Genomic DNA, 21949 nt, shown 5'->3' with positions numbered 1-21949 from the left:
TGTAGAGATTATTTAAAAATTAAAAAAGGGAAAGAATTAAAGTTGACCCACCAAGGAGCAGAAAAAGAAATCTCATTACTAGTTGCTATGGTCTGAATGTATATAGCCCCCAAAATGTATATGTTGAAAACCTGTTCACCACTATGATGATATGAGGAGAATAGGGCCTTTGGGAGGTGACCAGATGTCGTTTGTGCCCTTTTGAGAGAGACCCAGAGAGCTGCGCTGCCCCTCTGCATGTGAGGGCATGGCCAGGAAGTGCTGTCTTGGAGCCAGGGCTTCAGCAGGTAGCAACCAGCCCCCAGAAACGTGAGAAGCAGATTTCTGTGGTCATAAACTACCCAGATTATGGCATTTCGTTACAGCAGCCCCAATGGACCAAGACACTAGTTTGTTTTATTCAGGGATTTCATTTATATGCATATGTTCCTATTCCCCATCTTTGGGTGCATGCATGTGCACGTGTGTAAAATGTGTATGCACCACATTTCCTTTACTCCACGGCATGTCATGAAGGTCCTGGAAGTATGCGTGTGTGTGTGTGCATGTGTATAGGGTGTGTACACATTTCCTTTACTCCACAGCATATCATGAAGGCCTTGGAGGTGTGTGTATGCATGTGCACGTGTATAGGATGTGTATTTCCTTTACAGCATGTTACGAAGATCCTGGAAGTATGCGTGTGCATGTGTATAGGGTGTGTACACATTTCCTTTACTCCACGGCATATCATGAAGGCCTTGGACGTGTGTGTATGCGTGTGCATTTGTATGGGATGTGTACACATTTCCTTTACTCCATAGCATATCATGAAGATCCTGGAAGTATGCGTGTGCGTGTGCATGTGTATAGGGTGTGTACACATTTCCTTTACTCCACAGCATATCACGAAGATCCTGGAAGTACACATGTGTGTGTGCACGTGTATAGGGTGTGTACATATTTCCTTTACTCCTCAGTATATCACGAAGGCTCTAGAGGCATGCGCGTGCTCCTTCCCAGCATTCTTCCCTGCTCTGGTGCTTTCTGCACGCCTTCCTGACCTCCTCCATTCTGTGCGAGTGAGCTGGGCCAGACCACAGGCCAGACACGTGAAGGAGCCTCTCCTGTCTCCAGGCTGGAGAATTCTTCTCCAGACAAAGTATAATGACTCTTTTTTTCTCTTCTCAGTGTCAGTTTTTATTCATTAATAGCATATCCGGGCCGGGCATGGTGGCTCACACCTGTAATCCTAGCACTTTGGGAGGCTAAGATGGGGAGATCGCTCAAGGTCAGGAGTTCGAAACCAGTCTGAGCAAGAATGAGACCCCATCTCCACTAAAAATAGAAAGAAATTAATTGGCCAATTAAAAATATATAGAGCCGGGCGTAGTGGCTCACGCCTGTAATCCTAGCACTTTGGGAGGCCAAGGCGGGCGGATTGCTCAAGGTCGGAGTTCGAAACCAGCCTGAGCAAGACCCCGTCTCTACCAAAAATAGAAATAAATTAATTGACCAACTAAAAATATATATACACACAAAAAAATTAGCCAGGCATGGTGGCACATGCCTGTAGTCCCAGCTACTCGGGAGGCTGAGGTAGTAGGATCGCTGAGCCCCGGAGATTGAGGTTGCTGTGAGCCAGGCTGATGCCACGGCACTCACTCTAGCCTGGGCAACAAAGTGAGACTCTGTCTCAAAAAAAAAAAAAAATATATAGACTAAATTAGCCAGGCATGGTCGCGCATGCCTGTAGTCCCAGCTACTCAGGAGGCTGAGGCAGAAGGATTGCTTGAGCCCAAGAAAGAGCATATCCTTATTTTAGAAACCCAGGAAAGCTAATAATACACATCTAATTGGTAATTTGTCTATCTTGAATGAATTTTTACAATATTGAGCAATCAGTAAGTGAACTTAGTATTTCTTGGTTATATACGTTTGACATACAAGAAGCTTGCAGAACATCTTAGATGACTATTTCACAAAATGAGATATGGGGAAGTCATGCATTTCATGACCAAAAGGAGCTATATTTGATTCATTCTATCAATTTCTATTAAATGATTGTAGTGAAGTCTTATTTCTCCTTTATACTGTTGAAGGTTTTCATTTTGACATTTTGATGCATGCAGGTCAAGAAAGTCTTGACATATCTCAGGGGTTTCTGTAAATGGTAGAAGAAGGTTGTGTGTTTGCGCATGTGCCCTGAATGAGATGCCTCTGATGCAGCTGCCAGTGCCTGGAACTGTATCCTGACCATCAGGGAGCAAGATAAGTGGGTAAAAATCTCAGGAGTGGTTTTTCTCTCATTTGTAAAAATAGTGTGAAGCTTTGTCAGATGTGTTAAAAATTCACATTAGAGTCATAAGACAAGGGTTAAATTTTTGTGTTGAATACTTTTTATAGCCATATTCACTGTTTCTTGAAAGTGTTAGGTAGAAGTAGTGATGTCATTTTGTAAGCAGAAAATGAGGCAATTCAGCCATGTAAGTATACCTGAGCTGTTAATACATTCTACTTTATATCTGAATGCATTTTCTTGCTTATTATAAGTATGTTATTGAAATTTATTCATCCAAAGACTCACTTTGTATGTGAGTAGTTTTTAATTTTAATTTGTTTTTGTCCAGGAATGCTCTACCAACAAAGAGTACTAAATAAATATTCTTATAAATTGAGCTCGTGAATTAAAACTTTCACAAATGAACTTGAGGTATAAAATATATGCTAGTTAATTCTAGGAGTTTCACCTCTTACTTCCTGAGAGTGGACACAAGCCAGCCAGTTTTACTATTTTTTCACCTTAGGTATATGCAGGGAAGATAACCGTAAGATAATGCAAAAACCTGGCTGTTAAAATACTTATTTCCATATAAAAAGCACATATAAGTGCCATGGCTTAGCATCTAGCATGTCTTTTATTCATTCACTTGTATTTATGGCTGCGAAAGCACAAAACAGGGCAGTTTCTTTGTCACTGAGGCCTGTCCATAACCTCCCCTGGGGTCCAGTCCTCACAGACGTCCCGTGAGGCAGTCTTCGAAGTTGTCAGTCTCAGAAATGACCTCCTTCACCCACCCTCTGCCTGGCCTTCTAGGGCTCAGTCCCTCCTTAAAAGCCCTGTCCTGTCCACCGACTCACACAAATCTTACCAAGTGCTTTAGTTAGGTTTTTGAAGCTGATGCATTTTAGATGTGATCGGGTGGGTGACCTGGCGACATACTGCTTGTTTAGGGCTCTGAGGTCTCTAGGTCGTTGTTGGAAACATCTCCGCTGCCCATGGCTTTGATCTTTTTTTTTTTTTTTTTTGAGACAGAGTCTCGCTTTGTTGCACAGGCTAGAGTGAGTGCCGTGGCGTCAGCCTAGCTCACAGCAACCTCAAACTCCTGGGCTCAAGCAATCCTGCTGCCTCAGCCTCCCGAGTAGCTGGGACTACAGGCATGCGCCACCATGCCCGGCTAATTTTATATATATATTAGTTGGCCAATTAATTTCTTTCTATTTATAGTAGAGACGGGGTCTCGCTCTTGCTCAGGCTGGTTTCGAACTCTTGACCTCGAGCAATCCGCCCGCCTCAGCCTCCCAGAGTGCTAGGATTACAGGCGTGAGCCACCGCGCCCGGCTCATGGCTTTGATCTTTGTTGGCGGTTTTATCCTGTGTTGACCAGAAAAGTGACAGAATGTATAAATTTAGAAAGGAGGCTCTATTCCTAAAAGAGGATACCGCAGCTTTCAGGCTGGAAGCAGAACCTCCAGCCAAAACCAAGAAGCGAACACTTCGAGAGAACAGTAACCGGAACAGGAATTTATGCTGAATGGGTGGCCGAGTGTGCATATTTAACAAGCTGTAGGGGCAGTCATGAGTATTGACAAGAGGAGAACAAGAAATGGCTGAGCTTCATGCCCCTGTGGGGGACCCATGTTCAGAAAGCGGTAGCCTTAACATGATCTGAGGGTGGCGTTTTCAGCCCTCTCACATCGAAAGGTGCAGTGGAGGACGTGAAGCCTTTACTGCGTGCAGCCTCCATGGACTGCTCAGACCACGCTGTGGTCAGTGGCCTCTTATCAGGAAGGGTGCTGGTCAGTTGTGTTGGAACCACAAAAGGGAGTTGTAGTCTGGAGGTTGGTTGTAGTCGGGTGGAGCCGGTCTTTCCAAAGGGCTGGTTCTGTTTAACACTGGGGTGCGAGGGTGGGGAGAAGCCTGAGGACAGTGATCGAGGGGGGATATATAGCAAGACCTGTCCAACCTCCCATCCTGTCTCTGCCAAGAACTCAGTGTTAAAGTTTCTCTGGGGTCGCTTTGTCTGAGAGGGGTCCATTCAGTCGGTTGGGGCTTAGCATTTTATTTTTATTTCTCAGTATCCAAACATATCAACACATAGAAAAAGTGTAGTAAAAATGCGATATCATAATCTTGTCATTAACCACAGCGTCATTATGTAGCACCTGACACTACACTAGATATATTTTACGAATCTTCATTTTTTTGTATTGAACTTCCATGTGTGAGCAGGGATACACAAGGTAAACCTTTCTCTGCCCATCGCTGTGCACTCTGAGCTATCTATGATCCATCAATATTTTGTATACATTAAAAAATAAGCCTCATGTTTGTTTCCTGGGGTAAAAAAAATAGGACTAGAAGTTATATTTCAAAATATGGTTATATCTGGGTGGTGGGATTATAGATTATCTTTATTTTCTTATCCCTTTCTATTTTTTAAGAATGTTTACAATTCTGACTTTGTAGGCAGGAAAAAAGTGTTTTTCAAAAATGACACTGTATTTGAAATACCTGTGATGATGGAAGATTTATTATTTACCTTAGAAGTTGGCAGACTTTCTTTTTAGAGTGGCATAGTAAATGTTTTAGGCTTTTCAGGCCACATGGTCTGTTACTTAACTCTGCCATTAAAGCACAGAAGGAGCCGTGATCAGCATGTAAATGAATGAGCATGGCAGTTTTCCAATAAAACTTTATTGATGGACACTGAAATTGGAATTTCATATGATGTTCTTTCATGAAATATTATTTTTCTTTTGATTTTTTTCAACTATTTAAAAATGTGAAAACCATTCTCGGTTCACAAGCTGTATAAAAACAAGCGGTGGGACAGGTTTGGCCCACAGGCTGCAGGCCCTTGCTTTAGTGTTTCTAAGAAGTAATTGCTGACACATTTGAATTTCTTAACATCTTAATGTCTGTATCTTAAGTACCAGTGCCATAGATTGTTTTTTGTTTGTTTGGGGTTTGTTTTTTTTTTTTTGCTTATTTTTTAAAGAGTATTGTCTTTCTCCCATGAGAAAAAGGATTTTTTTTTTCCTCCAAAATAAATAATGAAAAGGCTTTTTAGATGGCGGGAACACTTCAGTCATTTCAGAAATGCAAGTGACTGGTGAGTTGTTTCACTTTCTGATGGTGGGAAGTACACCACTGAAAATAGTAAGGGATGTCGTGGAAAAATAAGAAAGAAAAGAATTTCCTTTTTGAGTCATTTGATTCTCTTTTTTTTTTTTTTTTTTATTTCTTAGAGTCATTTGATTCTAATATCATTTGATCCGAGGGTTTGCTTACTTAAACATGCAGGATATATTTTACAGCTACATCCACCTAACAGAGGATCACAGCTGTTGACAGTAACAGGAGGTGTGTCACCAATCACAGATCAATGTATGTGATCTTAAAGGGACACCGTTCTGCATGTCAGAAAGTAGGAGGGAATTGCCCCCACATCTGCAGTTCTGTGTCTTCATTTAGATTCATCCATGGTTGTTGTGATTTAAATGTTAGGTTGGTGCAAATGTAATTGCGATTTTAACATTGTTGACATTTGCCCTTTGATATTGTAATACATTCTAAATAAATGTGGTTATGTAATACATCATTTTAATGCGGACTTCTTTATGTGTTTTTGCTAATGACTTATTACTTGCTATTTATTTTATACATATTTTATACTATGGAAATGATGTTAGACAAAAAGCAAATTTGAGCCGGGCGCGGTGGCTCACGCCTGTAATCCTAGCACTCTGGGAGGCTGAGGCGGGCGGATTGCTCAAGGTCAGGAGTTCGAAACCAGCCTGAGCAAGAGCAAGACCCCGTCTCTACTATAAAGAGAAAGAAATTAATTGGCCAACTAATATATATATATAAAAAAAAAATTAGCCGGGCATGGTGGCGCATGCCTGTAGTCCTAGCTACTCGGGAGGCTAAGGCAGAGGGATGGCTTGAGCCCTGGAGTTTGAGGTTGCTGTGAGCTAGGCTGACGCCACGGCACTCACTCTAGCCTGGGCAACAAGCAAGACTCTGTCTCGGAAAAAAAAAAAAGCAAATTTGAGCGATTTTCTTATTCGTGTTCAAAATGTGTCGTAAAGCAGCAGAGACAACTCGCAACGTCCATGACGCATTTGGCCCAGGAACTGCTAACGACCATGCAGTGCAGTGGGGGGTCAAGAAGTTTTGCAATAGAAACGAGAGCCTTGAAGATGAGGAGCGCAGTGGCCATCGGAAGTTGACCATAACCAATTGAGAGCAACCATCAAAGCTGATCTTCTTGCAACTACACGAGAAGTTGCTGAAGAACTCAGCGTCGACCATTCTACAGTCACATTGTTTGGCATTTGAAGCAAATTGGAAAGGTGAAAAAGCTTGATAAGTGGCTTCTTCATGAGCTGACTGCAAATCAAAAAAATCGTTGTTTTGAAGTGTCATTCTCTTATTGTATGCAACAAGGAACCATTTCTTGATCAGATCATGATGTGTGATAAAAAGTGGATTGTCTATGACAACCTACAATGAACAGCTCAGTGGTTGGACCAAGAAGAAGCTCCAAAGCACTTCCCAAAGCCAAACTTACACAAAGAAAAGGTCATGGTCACTGTTTGGTGGTCTGCTGCCAGTCTGATCCACTGCAGCTTTGTGAATCCTGGCGAAACCATTACATCTGAGAAGTATACTCAGCAAATCGAGGAGATATACCCAAAACTGCCACACCTGCAGCTGGTATTGGTCAATAGAAAGGGCCTGATTCTTTTCCATGACAACGCCCTACCACAACGTCACAACCAGCGACTTCCAAAGTTGAATGAATTGTGCTATGAAGTTTTGCCTCATCCGCCATATTCACCTGACCTCTCAACAACCGACTCCCACTTCTTCAAGCATCTCAACAGCTTTTTGCAAGGATAACTCTTCCACATCCAGCAGGAAATGCTTTCCAAGAATTCATTGAATCCCGAAGCGTGGATTTTTGCGCTACAGGAATAAACAAAGTTACTTCTCCTGGCAAAATATGTTGATTGTAATGGTTCCTGTTTTGATTAATAAAGATGTGTTCAAGCCTAGTTACAGTGATGTAAAATTCATGGTCCAAAATAGCAATTACTTTTGCACCAACCTAATAAGAGATTTTTTTCTTTTGATATTAGGAATGTAAGTGTATATATAAAGTATAGAAATTAAACATGAAATATTATATTTTAGGGATCTCTGTTTATTTAATAGTTTTAGGGAACTGCGTTATAAAGTGTGGGGTCCACAGATGACCTGCATCCAAGTCTTCCTGTAGATTTCTGGGCACCCATACCTGTCAAATCAGAATTTCTGCATATAGATCCCAGGAAAGTGCATTTTTTACAATCTCTGCAGCTGATTCTTCTGCATACGAAAGTTTGAAAACCATTTGTTTAGGGGTGTAAGAGAACAAACTAAAGCGGTAGGTTGATGGTGCCTCTCCAGGTGTGTGTGCATCACGCCTGAGGTGTGTCAGCGTGGCACTTCTGCGTTACAGCCCGAGTTGGCACGTTCGAAGTTTGTTCTGAAAAGTGTCTTAACAATAGAGAGTGCAGCCTGGGTGGGAACAAAAGCCCCTGGTTTCCCTCAAAATTTAGCCATCAAGAAAAGGAAGAGGCCGGGCGCGGTGGCTCACGCCTGTAATCCTAGCTCTCTGGGAGGCCGAGGCGGGCGGATTGCTGGAGGTCGGGAGTTCGAAACCAGCCTGAGCAAGAGCGAGACCCCGTCTCTACTATAAATAGAAAGAAACTAATTGGCCAACTAATATATATAGAAAAAATTAGCCAGGCATGGTGGCTCATGCCTGTAGTCCCAGCTACTTGGGAGGCTGAGACAGAAGGATCGCTTGAGCCCAGGAGTTTGAGGTTGCTGTGAGCTAGGCTGACGCCACGGCACTCACTCTAGCCTGTGCAACAAAGTGAGACTCTGTCTCAAAAAAAAAACAACAAAACAAAACAAAACAAACAAACAAAAAAAAAAACACAGAACAAATAAAGTGTAATTTAAAAAAAAAAAAAAGAAAAGGAGGAGAGTTTTCAATTTTTTTTTTTTTTTTAACTAGGAAACTCTGATCATGTTTACTTCCCAGCTCCTTCAAGCTTTAAAGTCCTAAGTATATCAGGAAGGGAAGAGATTTGTTTCCTTTTATTTCTAGAAGAAATATATTATAACTTGCTGCTGCAAAGAATAATGCTACACGGACTTTTTCTTTTTTTTAACTAGGGGGAATGCCTAGTTTGAAATTGTTGTGGCTGAACCAGGAGCCAGAAGTACAGGCCCGGCGCATGGATGCACTCCTGGCTTGTTTCAACCTGTCTTCCTCCAGAGAAGAGCTGCAGGCCCTGGAGAGCCCATTCGCAGCTCTGTGCTGCCTCCTCATCTACCTGTTTGTCCAGGTAACTTGAGTGCTGAGAAGCTGTGCTGTGGGGTATGGCCTTGGGTCCTGGGTCATCCTTCTCCAGTGTCTGTTCCCTGGAACACTGGTAGTCCTTTGAGGTGCTCTAAATAGAAAAAGAAGGTTCTGTGGTGAAATACTTTTGAGAAACCCTGTCTGCTCTGTCAGACTTACGATCGTGGTGCCCATTAGGAAATCCTACAGGTGTAGGAACCTGCATTAGCTCTGATTAAACTTCCTCAAGCTGTTGAGGTCCCGTGGTGCAGCCCCGTGTCCTGTGGTGGTTGGGGTGGTTCTGTTGCTGGGTGTGCTGCGATGCTGGGAGGCACCTGCCTCCCCTAGTTGCTCTGCACCTCCGGGCAGATCGTTCAGCTTTCCTGAGTCGTGTGCATCTGGCAGGGGCTCAGTGAGCACTTGGCCTCCTCTCCTCCGTGAAAACGAGAGGATGATAGTAACAGCTTTCTGGGGTTAGTGCACAGCCACGTTCTGGGAAACACGGGGATGGTTTTTGCAGAAGGGCCCAGTAACATGCCTGCTGTGTTGACATCGTCATCATCATCGTCTATGTCCTCCTGGCCTGCTAGGCTAGCACACCTCAGGGTAGGGCTGCGCATTAGAAATTGGGGCACCTGAGCCTTCGTGTCACTCACGGCTTGGGCTGTTTCTTTTTCATTAGTTTTACAGTTTATGTATGAAAATCATAAAGTCCAATTAACAGAGTCCTCTTTTTAATAGTTTTCTACCTTTGCGATAATGTTTGGACCCCTTAGTAAAGGAAGGCTGAGAGGAGAACCCTTTGTCTCCCAGCCTATTTCTCCAGATACCTTCTCGCGTCCTCCTTCCCAGCTGTGTGATTTAGGGTGATTTTTGTCTCATTGTTGACAGGGCGTCTGCTTCTGCCTGTGGAGACTTTCTCATAAACTCTCTGACCCCTTCAGGTTGTCCTGTCAGCTCCCCCGTCTCCCTCTGTGCAGGGTCTGCTTCACCATGACCACTGGTTTCATTGCCTGGAGTAGGAAGTTCTGTGAGTCTGTTTTTCACACCTGAATACGTATTATTGATCGTCTTTAGGAACTTGGCTCTTAGGGAAGAGTGACACCCCAGGGAACCCTGCTCTGATTTCTCCTTTCTGAACGTCCTCTTGGCTTTGCACCTTCTCTAGTTTGCTCTCCATTTTGCATTTTGTAAAAATGTGGGTAAATGGCTCTTAGAGATTTGGTTGCCTCATTATTGGTTTCACATAACACCAGTGTAAACTTTAGTTTTTGTGTTACTGTTTACTTCTTTGTTTGCACAAGACTTAATAAAGCATAAATTAATATAGGATGGTAGAAGTTATTTAATTCTTGAATGTACAAACATCTTTTTTTTGAGACACAGTCTCACTCTGTTGTCCGGGCTAGAGTGCCATGGCATCAGCCTAGCTCACAGCAACCTCAAACTCCTGGGCTCAAGCGATCCTCCTGCGTAGCTGGGACTACAGGCACGTGCCGCCATGCCCGGCTAATTTTTTCTATATATTTTTAGTTGTCCAATTAGTTTCTTTCTATTTTTAATAGAGATGGGGTCTCGCTCTTGCTCAGGCTGGTCTCGAAATCCTGACCTGGAGCGATCTGCCCACCTCACCCTCCTGGAGTGCTAGGATTACATATCTCTTTTGATATTACTAAATATGCATGCATGTGTTGTCAGTTAATATTTTCTGTCCATTGTTTAGAAATCTTCAGGTGTCTATGGTTGAAGCTTAGCCATGGTGGGGAGTGGTAGGTAGCCAGTAACAGAATTTTCTCACCCACAAAGATAAGTGTGTTTTGTTCTCGATGCTGTGTGCACATAGCCATGAGATGCCACAGGGTCAGCCCTAGGACCTGCACGTGGAAGTGCTTTTCCAGCGGTGTCGACTGGAGTTCAGCAAAGATCTGCCCCCTGTCAGCTGTGCATTGGCCGTCGTTGTAAAAATCCACTTCAGACAGAAAAAGTCCAAAGTCCTAGAATAGTAGCTCTATGTCCCTATTTATATACACCTGAAGGAAAACAAACATCAGGAGTAAAATTTCCACTTTACCTTTTCTCAGTTAATAATGACCTTTTTTTTTAAATAATGACCTTTTAAATAAAATCTCTACAGCATAAGTCAGTGTGAGTAGACTCAGTGATGTGGCTTTAAAGGAGATGTTAAAATTGGAACTTTTTTATTTAAAAAAAAATATTTTTTTTTTGAGACAGAGTCTTACTCTGTTGCCTGGGCTAGAGTGTCGTGGCCTCAGCCTTGCTCACAGCAACCTCAAACTCCTGGGCTCAAGCAATCCTGCCTCAGCCTCTTGAGTAGCTGGGACTACAGGCATGTGCCACCATGCCCGGCTGATTTTTTCTATATTTTTAGTTGTCCAATTAATTTCTATTTTTTTAGTAGAGACAGGGTTTCGCTCTTGCTCAGGCTGGTTTTGAATTCCTGACCTTGAGGGATCCATCCGCCTCAGCCTCCCAGAGTGCTAGGATTACAGGCATGAGCCACCGTGCCCGGCCAAAATTGGAACTTTTTAAAATTAGAAAACGGCAAATTGACAAATCAGTGGTAACCATTAAGTTAAGAAGCCACTGTATTATTCACAGGGATAATTACTCTCTCAATAAGGCTAAAAAGACCAATTTATAAAAACATTGTAATTTTATATAGCTAAGCCTAACTTAGATGTTTTGATCTGCAATATGAGTTGAAAAAAATTGTTGCTGCTCTGCATACACAAACTACAGAGAAACTGTTAATAAATACAGTTGCCCCTTGGTGTCCTTGGGGGATTGGTTTTAGGCCCCTGAGTATACTGAAATCTGTGCTTACTCAAGTCCTGCAGTTGGCCCAGCAGAATTGGTGTGTTTGAAAAGTCAGTCCTCTCTGTACAAAAGATTTTGCCTTCCCGTGAATACTGCATTTCCCATCCTAGTTTGGTTGTGAAAAGTCTGCATATAAATGGACCTGCCCAGTTCAAATCCGTGTTGTTCAGGGGTCAAGTGTATTTTCATTTGACCTGACCTGCATGTTTACAGCAACAAAAGATTTTATTAAAGATTTATCTGAGAAAATCCTCTGGAGGCATAAGTTTACATCATAGGAAAGGTACCTATTTTTTATAATCTATAGCAGAACAAATACTTTATAATAATGCACACCTTATAATGTATACTGTTAAATGATATCCATTATGTGAAATCCTAAAAAGTTAGATATTACTAAGTGTCTTAGGCAACCTCTGATGTATCTTAGTTGTGCTAATTACAAAAATGGTCTCTTAGGCAGCTCGAGGGTGAGCACCAGGGTCAGATGCTGACAAGTGCTGCCTCGGCTCCAGGTTGGGAAGCTCACAGTTCAGTGCTATCTGCCCCCATAGTCTCATAATTTGAGGAAAGTTGTTTATTTGATCCTATGTAACAGGGGTTCCCCAACCTATGGTGAGTTGTGTAATTATTTCATTATATATTACAGTGTAATAATAATAATATGAAATTGTTTAACTGTACAAACATGATGTATAAAATAGTTATTCTTTTCTTATAGGTTGGTATTTTAAGACCAGCATTCTTCCAAAGTTACTAAGGCAGGGCATAGACTTACATACTGGCAACCTCAGTCTGCACAGTGAGGGAGCTTGTGGATTTCAGAAAACAACATGCTGTGCTTGGGCTTCTAAGACTTGCATCTGTTTTCTTGGTCATGGGTATTATGCATTTGCAGACTCTCCCCACCCCCAATAATTAGAATTGCTCATTTATACAAAGGGTGACACCCACTTAGGAATAAAAGTGGACTAGTATACGATAGGGTCAGTAGGACGGTTGGCAGGTCTCGGCAGTCAGTGTCTCCAGGCAGGGCGTGTGTCCAGTGGGTGACCAGGAGTACCTAATGGACAGTCTTTGTGATTTAGGATGCGGTCATTTTTACTGGAGATGGGCACATTAGCCATTTTTATTGTCCAGAAAGAGTCAGTGAAATTGTTACCGGTGAGTTTGTTGTTTTCCTGTTTGCTTTCCCTGAGCCTTTCTTTGCCATGGTCATGCTCTATGGGAACAGGTTCCCATGGTCTTGTGACGGTGGTGGGGTTGGGTGGAATTAGTCAGTGGGTTCCGTGCTGCTGTTATCTGGCAGGGCGAGGAAGTCTTGGCCTCACGGCGGAGTGAGGCAGGAGGCAGCAGTGGACGCCGTCTGCTGTCAGATGTCCACAGTTTCCTTGAGACCCAGCCATTCTCAGTCTGCTTCTTTCTTTTCTCTGGTTTCCCACACACTCCTGTTAGATCTGTGGGTTTCAGTGTACTTTAATCTGGAATCTGAGCACACAGGTTTCACCTGGGTGGAGGGAGACAGGTGTTGACCGCCCACCCCTGAGCTGTCCACTCTGCAGTTGCTGCCAGAAGTGATGGCCTGTGTTCCTCTCAGACTCAGACTTGAGTGGCACCTCCTGGTCTTTCCCAGGTATTCCGGAGATTTCTGCCTTGCTGGAGAGTACCTTTACTAGCAGTCAGATTCCCCTGTTCAGCCTGGTCTGTGAGTTGTGTGCACAGCCGAGGACACGTGGAAGGAGCTTCATGGGCAGGGGCCGAGGGCAGTGAGGGAAGATCCTGTGCTTTCTTCACCCCATGTCCCTTGCTGCCCCATGTGTGTCTGTGTGTGCATGTGTATACCTGTGTATGCACATGTGTGCCTGTGTGTGTGCGCGTGACATGCGTCCATATTTATCAACTGGGATCGGTTTGTGAGACGTGTAGGATGTCCTGCTGTCACCTAACGCTGGCCTTCCTCTGTCCCTTGCAGGTAGACACCCTTTGCCTGGAGGATTTGCATGCGTTCATTGCCCAGGCCCTGTGCCTCCCAGGAAAATCAACTGCTCAGCTGGTAAACTTACAGGTACAGAGATGACCAGTTAGTTGTCACAGCCCTGAAGACAAGGGGACATGACCAGAGGGTCGGCATTCCTTCCCACCCCCTCTTTCCGTCATCACAGTTGACATTTCTCAGAGAGGATGGGACCACATTTTAGCTGCGGTCTTTCCACAAGGAGCAGCTGTCATGTCTCTTAGGCAGCTCGAGGGTGAGCACCAGGGTCAGATGCTGACAAGTGCTGCCTCGGCTCCAGGTTGGGAAGCTCACAGTTCAGTGCTATCTGCCCCCATAGTCTCATAATTTGAGGAAAGTTGTTTATTTGATCCTATGTAACAGGGGTTCCCCAACCTATGGTGAGTTGTGTAATTATTTCATTATATATTACAGTGTAATAATAATAGAAATAAAGTGCATGATAAATTTAATGTGCTTGAATCATCCTGAAACCACCCCCCATCCACCCACCCCTGGTCTGTGGGAAGATTGTCTTCCATTAAAATGATTCCTGGTGCTAAAAAGTTTGGGGACCACTGCTTTATAAGCCTCACTACGTTCTGGGGTCAGTGGTTTGGGCCAGTTTGCATGCTACCCACCTGTTCTATCCCCAGGCCTCGCCTCGCTTCTCAGCCTGCCCTGGCGAACCTCGAGGGCCCTGCGCACCTTCCCACACCCTCTCCTGGTGCTGTGTATGTGGCCAGTGTTCAGTGAAGGAGGTTCATGTAAAGGGGAAGGCTTACCCCACCCAGAGACCCGCACCCGCCATTGTTCTTATTCAGACGTTGCCATGGGGAGTGTTTGTTCCTTTAGTCTCACCAATGGCCCACTCCCAGCTAAGCTCTGTGACTCTGCTCTGCCGGCTGCAGCCTTTGAGATCTGGACGTTGGGTGTTTCCTGTTGGAAAATCCCCCCTCAGGTCAGTTGTGGAGTGGAATCTAAGGCTTTGTTTTACAAATGCTGTTTGATAATGATAATTTTTTTAGCTTTATCCATAGCTTCTATTTAGTGGAATTCATTATTCGTCTTCCAAGTAATGAAAACTAGTAAATTTCATTTGTAAGTGACCTTTTACCTCATAACTCTTGCATAGTAGTTTAATTCGTAACTAATTCTCACAGCAGTCCAAGTAAATGAATAATGCCAGATCTTTTTCTTTTGTATTAGAAATTTCATCATTGTTAAAAAGCTATTTTTAAAAGTGATCTTTTTTTTTAACTTCCATTAAGCAAAACAGAATCTCAAAAAGTTGACTTTGAGTTATCAGTAGGTTAATATTAATTCCTCATGCTGACCTGGAGCCCACTACCAACTGTCCTTCTGGGCCCTGGTAGGACCCACCACCAGCTGTGGCTTCCCTGGTATAGCTGAGCAGCTCCCAGCACAGCTGAGGGCCCCCCTGCTCTCCTCTTCCCTGTCAGTAGAACTAAACCAGCAGACAGGTGGAAAGGGTCTTTGAGCTCCTGTCCTCTTGTCCTGAGGTAGTGTGGACAGCAAACAGTGGGTTTGGGAGTTAGGGTCTGCCCCCACCTGCTGAGTAATCTCGAACAACTTATTAAGAACATACAGCAAGTAACTGAACTTGTGAGTCTCAGGTTCCACTCAGCTATAAAATTTGCAGTGTGGTTTTTCTTCTGTGTTTCGCATGTGACCCCTACTCTGCGTCTCATGACTCGCCATGCTTACCTCCTTGTTACTGGCAGAGCTGAAGTAGAGCTCCTGCCACCGTGCCATCTCCGAGAGGTAAGAGTGGAGAAAACATGGGAAAAGGACACCGTGAAAACCCTCTCTCGCATGCACGGCCCCATGCAGAGGCTGTTTCTCCCTGGCCTTCCACTCGCCAGCTCAGTACACACAACCATCAACCATCACAGAGGTTTTTTCCAGACCTCTAGTTTTTCCCATTAAGAGTGAGACTTGTGCCAAATGTCACTGATCACGGGTTCCTTCTGAGCGCCGACTGGGCAGCTGTGCTATCAGTGACGCCTGAGGTCACATGGGAAGATACTTCAGCAAAGACAGAGTTTTTGTAACAAGCCATGGGTAGTCCAGGACTGTCTTCATATTCTAGGCAGGGATGGCTCATGGCTTCACAGTGCTTCTGGGCTCCTTTCTCAGTCCATTTGTGTTGCTATAAAGGAATACTCAAGACTGGGTAATTTATAAAGAAAGGAGGTTTATTTGGCTCATGATTCTGCAGGCTGTATGAGAAGCGTGGCGCCAGCATCTGCTTCTGGTGCGGGCCTCAGGGAGCCTTCAATCAAGGCAGGTGGGGAAGGGGGCAGGCATGTCATGTGAGAAGCAGGAAGAAGAGAAGGAGGAAGCGGTGCCAGGCTCCTTTAAACAGCCAGCTGCCGGGGACTAGCAGAGGAAGAACTCACTCATGACCTTGGGGAGAGCACCGGCCATTCCTGGGGGATCTGCCCTGGGGACCCAGACACCTCCCACCTCCAGTGTTGGAGACCTAATTTCAATATGAGATTGGAGGGGACAAGAACACAAACTTCAGCTCCCTTTTGTGAAAGGGGACAGGGTAGGGGAGGGAGTCTGGTCAGGGTGCAACCTTCCTGCAGCTCTGACCCTGCTCTGCCCTGAGGTGCAGGTAGTTCACTGTCTGTCTTGAAAGTGAGCTGGTAGAGCCACCTGGGTGCATCCCCTTCCCAGCTCCCCTGCTGGGGGCGTGGCCCCTGTTAGGGGTCACCGTTACTCATGGGGAATTTTAAGAACACCCTAGTTAGTTCTTTGCTCAACATTATTTTTCTTAGTCTAGTATCTCAAATATAGCTTTAAAACTCTCTATATTTACATGTTTACCAAAAACTCAGGAGATTGGATTATACATGTAAAGGTATGATTTATATATATACATAGAAACCTGCTATACTGAATCAAGGAATATAAGAACGCTTAATCTGCAATAATTATATAAAGAAAAGAAACAATAAGGAAAGCAGTATTTCGTCCAGTTTAAGAAAACCAAAACATGACTCTCTTTCGTGACAAATAAAGGGCCTTGGTGTGGTGGCAGTGAGGGGTAGGCCTGGGCGCGGAGATGGCACGGGCCTTGCTCCAGGTGCCTCGTGTCCTCTCTGAGTGCAGGTTATGTATCGGCCGGTCGTCCTGCTCATGTCTGTAACTGTCAGTGTGCGCTTCTGTCTTGCAGTTCTAGAGCATGCAGCTGTTTACTGTACTTTAAGTAGGACATGTGATCCTTAATACATATTTGGAAAACCCATGTGAAACCGTGTCCACATATGTGTAGATGTATGTGGGATTTAAGTTAGAATCTCTTTATAGTAAGGGAGTAAAGTAAATCAGGCAATAGACTGAATTATATAACCAAGGGGTAACCTGTGAAGTCTCCCTAAACAGCTGTGAGGGGAGGGTGAAGTCGTATGGATCATTCCAGAAATTTGCCCTGGCAGAGGAGTAACCAGGACTTTGGCACCCTCACTGGTCTCTGTGGACACTCAGGGTCACGGGCCACTCCCTAATTCCAGCTGTTCCACAGCTTGTGCCCCTGGGGTGTGGAGGAGCAGCCTCGGCGCAGGTCCAGAGTTCTGTCTGCACTCGGCAGCTTCTCACTCTAGCACACCACATTGTCGACCAAAGTGAATGAGGCAAAAATCTCAGTCAGCAGAGGTTTATTAAGCTATTAAAGATTTTGAGGACATGCCTGGGAAAAACAGGAACAGACAAGCTGTGGCTGTTTTTCCAAAGGGAAAGTTGATACCTTAAGCAATTTAGAGTCCTGGGGTGGGGAGAGGGATGATGAGATAGTAGTCACCTTCTCGTGAGGCCAAAGAAGTCTACATTTCACATAAAATAAGAGAGTGGAGGAAACATCAGGGCAGGTGGAAGAATGTCTGATTCTGTCTTGTCTCCAGTCCTGTCGCCTGGAGTTAAAATTGTAATTTATTATTAGTGTGGAATTGAACAGGCCTTCGTTTCAGATGCTGGACACAGGTACAGTGTGGGTGTCTTTGCTTCTGGGAGGTCAGAAAGGACTTTCCTTAACAAATGGTCTGTGGGGCTGGCTCTTCTCGGGGGCCTGAGGCTTCTACCTTCTCTTTTACAAGAGGAGATGGGGGTGTGGCCCTGAGACTTTGATTTTTTTTACACTCCCCCTGTTCTTCAAGATCTTTTGGAGGAATCCTCCTAGAAGATACGAGTTCATGATTGCATTTTTTAAAATTCAAATCCCACATCTCTGGGAAGGTTCATTTTTAGGAAATCATGTCCCTCAGAAGGGAAAAAATTAAGCCAAGAAGGACCAATGTCGAAAAATTATAGGTAAATAAAACTCAAAAACTAGTTCACTATATTCTTTTGAAACATAACTCTCTCTCTCTCTAGTTTCTCATTTTTATAGAGACAAATCATACATATAGTAAGACCATTTATTTGCAAAATAAATTTTAGTCTCATGGTCTGGTTACTTGAATAAAGTGCAGTAAGAATAATCATTCAAGTAGGCTTTTTTTTTTTTTTAATTGGCTTTGGTGGAACCTTTTCTTTTAAAAAGGAGGAATTTCAGGTTACTTAAAGGTCTCTTGAACCAAGCCAAGGATTTAACTGCCTGTAGATACCTGTGTGAATTGGGTAAAGTCCTCTTCTTTTGAGATCTCAAAGTAACTTGAGGTTCTTGGACCTGTCAGTGACATTCCTTACTTACCACAGATCAGGAAATGTTATAGATGAAGCATCAACTTGGAATTTTTTTCCCCAAAGGGCTTTTTATTGGCCTTATAAAGTAAACCTAATTCCTCAAAGCAATCTGGGCATATTTGAAAATATGCCATTCTAGTCAAAGCCTTGGTAAAATAACCAGCATCTCTAATTCTGTCCTGTTATTAAAGAAAAACAGATTCTTGTTGAACTTATGCAGATGACTATATTGCATAGAATAAGAATACTCATGAATAGTTTCCAAATTCTGGAGAACTCAAGTAGAGAGAAAAAATGTTTCAGATTGATTGCAAAATACACTATACTAATTTGTTGTAATTTGTTGTATAATAAATAGCTCAGAAGAAGGAAAAAACTTTTTTGTCTTCTGGGAAACAAAACATAAAAGAATTAGGAATGTTTTAAACAAACGGTCAAAAAATTAGTTCAGTCCCATGTAATTATTTCTTGCTCTGCTTGAGGTTGGGTTAACAATCCTCATGAAGGCATCAGTGTTTGGATTTTTTTAAAAAATGTATTTATTTATTAAAGCCAGATTCTTTTAGAGTCTGGAAGGCATCTAGCTGAGGTGTCTGGATGTTAAACCCAAAGCATCTTCCATTAGAGTAGAAGTAGCTTTCATACAGAAAACAAATGTTAATATTTGAAAGAATTTGCCATGGAGTTTGTATGTCACCAGGTGTGTTTGTGGGGCCTCAGGAAACAGGTGGTGGGTGCAGTTTCATCAAGTCCAAGTCAGAAAAATGGAAGAAGAGTTTGAAACATTATTTGGAAATTTGTAGCCAGGAAAGAATTCAAGATTCAGTCTAAATTGTATGATCTCTAAGGTTACTAGAAAACTGCATTTTGAAAAGAATTAAAGTAATAATTGTGGATGACAAAAAGTTTTAGGATAGCCATGATTAAAGAGACAGTTAACAAAAGAAATTTGGTTATTTTTATGGAATATAACAATTTAACATTATAACCATAATTATTGATAACGTATATCAAAACATATCAAACTTTTAGGAATCTCGTCCAGTTTTGGAACACATATTAATATCATGTTTATATAAATATGACTCAAAGTTAAATACCATTTTATATTTGACAAAGCTTCCTGTATGGTTTTCACTTACCAAATAAGCCTAATATAAGTGATAATTCAAAGATTTTAAAAATCAAAAAATGTTACCCTTTTTAAAACTTTTATATTCACTTAGTTTAATTTATTTTAAAACTATTTTTAAAATCTTTGAATTAGGCAAAATTAATTTTCCAAAACCCACATTTCTATATCTTCTTATAACCTTTTTTTCTCAAAAAAATCCAAAAACCCACATTTAATTTTTTCTTCATATTTTATATATAGAATTGTTTCTCTTATATCTGGTAGTTTTCATTACATATGTTAATTACAGTGTTAGCTCTTAGTATCCCTTATTTTTAATAAAAATCCAGGAAGTTAAAGTAACTTTGAGCTGTGTTCAATCCCCAATTTTATTAGTACATTTAAGTACTAATACATTTAAATATATTTAGCTTTCTGTGCTATGTGAAAATAAGATGTCAAAATATATATACTTAAACTTATGTTTAATAATTAATGTTTTAGTATTTTAACTTATAAATGACTCCGCCATTTTATGATTATCCTTTTTAATTTAACATATCATGACTTTATGATTTTAAATTATAGAAAAGAATTTTGAAACTACACATGTACCATCTGTAAGTCCACAGTCAAATCTAGCCAAATATTAAAAATATTATAGAAGCAGCAGTTTCGTGACCTTAAAATGTCTAGCAGACATAGGTTTTAACCCAACAGATTCAGGTGAAAATGTCTAAATTAAATTTTGAAGATATTTTTATTTTATTTTACCAATGGTTTTTTAAACTCTTATTCATTGAAGATTACTAAAGTCATGTGAACTTGAAAAGCATTTGGGCTTATTTACTTAATTTATGACCCATACACATGCATTCTAGGATCCTGCAGCCTTGATTGTAGAGCTCCAGCCATGAGACTGGCAGAACCCATCAGCAGGACAGTGTGATTTAAGCCATGCCGTCAAGAACGGGACAGCAAAATTTCTCTTCTCACGTGGGGCCTGAGCCCTCAGTGAGCCTTGGAGAAAACCAGGTGATAATTCACATCCTAAAGCACAGGAGGAAGCTAAGCCCTTCCAGGAAGGAGTCGGGGTGTGTTGGAAGTCAGTAATAACGGATGCCATGGCAACATAACATTCAGGAAGTCACCGAGCACTTTGTAAGGAGACCAGCTTCATTTAGGTGGGGAGCATTGAGCCTCAGAACCTCCAGAAAAGAGAGGTGCCGTGGGACGGAGCTGTGCAGTGTCTTTATAACTCACATCTTACAAAGATTCCGTAGTGTTCAATCCCACTCTTGCTTAGCCACGGCCAAAGGAAAGGAGGAGCCTCTTGTGGCGCGTTCAGCGCCTCTACTTTGGCCATTCTGCCAGAGCCAAAACTCTCACATTGTGAAGGAATTTTTGGTGTCCCCAAAAGCCAGAGAGATCAGGTAACACGGTACAAAAGAGAGTAGTTTTATATCTGAGAGGAATCTGTTTGTGACCTTTTAGACTCCATAAGGAAAACAGAAGACACCCCCAAAAGAGGGGTAAATGGCATCTTTTTTTCTGAGTTCCTCAGGGAGTCTGAACCATTAGAAGCAGCAGCTTTTACCTGGGACAAAGTTGGCAGTTTGTCTTTTGAACTTTTTAAACTAAAGATACCCTTCTACTAAGTGAAATCTGCAGGACTTAGCTAAGGTTATAGCTTAATCAGGGAAGCACGAGGTGTCTCCAAAGAGCTGGAAGACAGTTTTTATGCCATCCAGAAGAGCCACAAGAACAGCTCACAGAAGGAAAGTCTCACTAGCCATAAACCAGGTGTGACCCACGTTTCTGTGCAGCCATGGTTTTTGTGTCTCCGTTTCTCAGCTGACTATTACATGTAAAAGTCCAGAAGCTTCCTGTGCCTCTCACGGGTAGAAGAAAACAAGAAGTTAAAGGTTGTCCATGTAATAAATGGCAAAAGTTACATAAAATCAAGCCAAACCTACTCCCTGATGGGGAACTGAACCCAGGCTGTGAGGGTGAAGCACAGAATTTCAGCCGTTGGGCTGCAGGATGAATTGGCTTGTGCTGTCATTCCCACAGGAACAGCGTATGGAGGACTTTTATTCTTTAGGACAGATTTTGCTCTTTAATTTTGTCAAGAGCATTTTTAAGGCTAGCCCTTCTATGTCCTTCTTTTAATCTAATTCTTACACTAATAGAAAAAGGCAATTGTTTAGCATAAGAGATTTCTAAAATCCATCTTTCAATTTAAAGGATCCATGTTTGGCCATTATTTTTCAATGATGTGCGCTTATTCTAAAGCAGCTTGGTCTAATGGTTTCTTCAGGGAAAAAACAGTTCCAAAGATCCCCTCATTCTTCCAGAAACAGGCAAAGAAAAAGATGACAAAAGCCCCTTGTTCTTCCCAAGCTCACGGTTCTTGGTCCCTGAGTCAGCAGATTGGCAGGAGATGGAAAGGGGAATTTACACAGGCAGGGCTTTGGGGGGTTGCGTGAACAGAAGGGGGACGGTGCTGGTGAAGAGTGGTGAGGCTGGCTGTCCCAGCAGAGGGCTGGCAGCTTTTGAAGGCAGAGAGGAAGCTTGGTGCCAGCACTGAAGTCACAGCATGTGGAGGCAGAGTTCTGTTGGCAGCTGCCACTC

At 42.7% G+C, this 21949-nt stretch overlaps 1 protein-coding gene and 1 long non-coding RNA gene across 8 annotated transcripts in view; one reads left to right on the top strand and one right to left on the bottom strand.

The window, feature by feature from the left end:
* The window catches only part of FAM120B (family with sequence similarity 120 member B), a 98154-nt gene that overhangs the window by 38110 nt on the left and 38095 nt on the right, over positions 1-21949 (top strand). For all 7 annotated transcript variants that reach the window (XM_076002769.1, XM_012782541.3, XM_076002767.1 and 4 more), the window contains exons 5-6: positions 8495-8667; positions 13471-13563. In XM_076002769.1, coding sequence (XP_075858884.1) covers positions 8495-8667; positions 13471-13563 — 266 coding nt within the window. The remainder of the gene's footprint in view (positions 1-8494; positions 8668-13470; positions 13564-21949) is intronic.
* LOC105881077 (uncharacterized) lies at positions 3596-14222 on the bottom strand. The gene is made up of 3 exons (XR_001158520.3): positions 14133-14222; positions 8656-8772; positions 3596-3634 (listed from the first exon to the last, which is right to left on the bottom strand). It is a non-coding gene; the product is annotated as an uncharacterized LOC105881077 (long non-coding RNA).

This window comes from Microcebus murinus, chromosome 5 (assembly GCF_040939455.1).
Source record: "Microcebus murinus isolate Inina chromosome 5, M.murinus_Inina_mat1.0, whole genome shotgun sequence".
Classification (NCBI taxonomy): Eukaryota; Metazoa; Chordata; class Mammalia; order Primates; family Cheirogaleidae; genus Microcebus; species Microcebus murinus.
The sequence above is the reverse complement of the archived record's forward strand: the minus strand, read 5'-3'. Positions and strand labels throughout refer to the sequence as shown.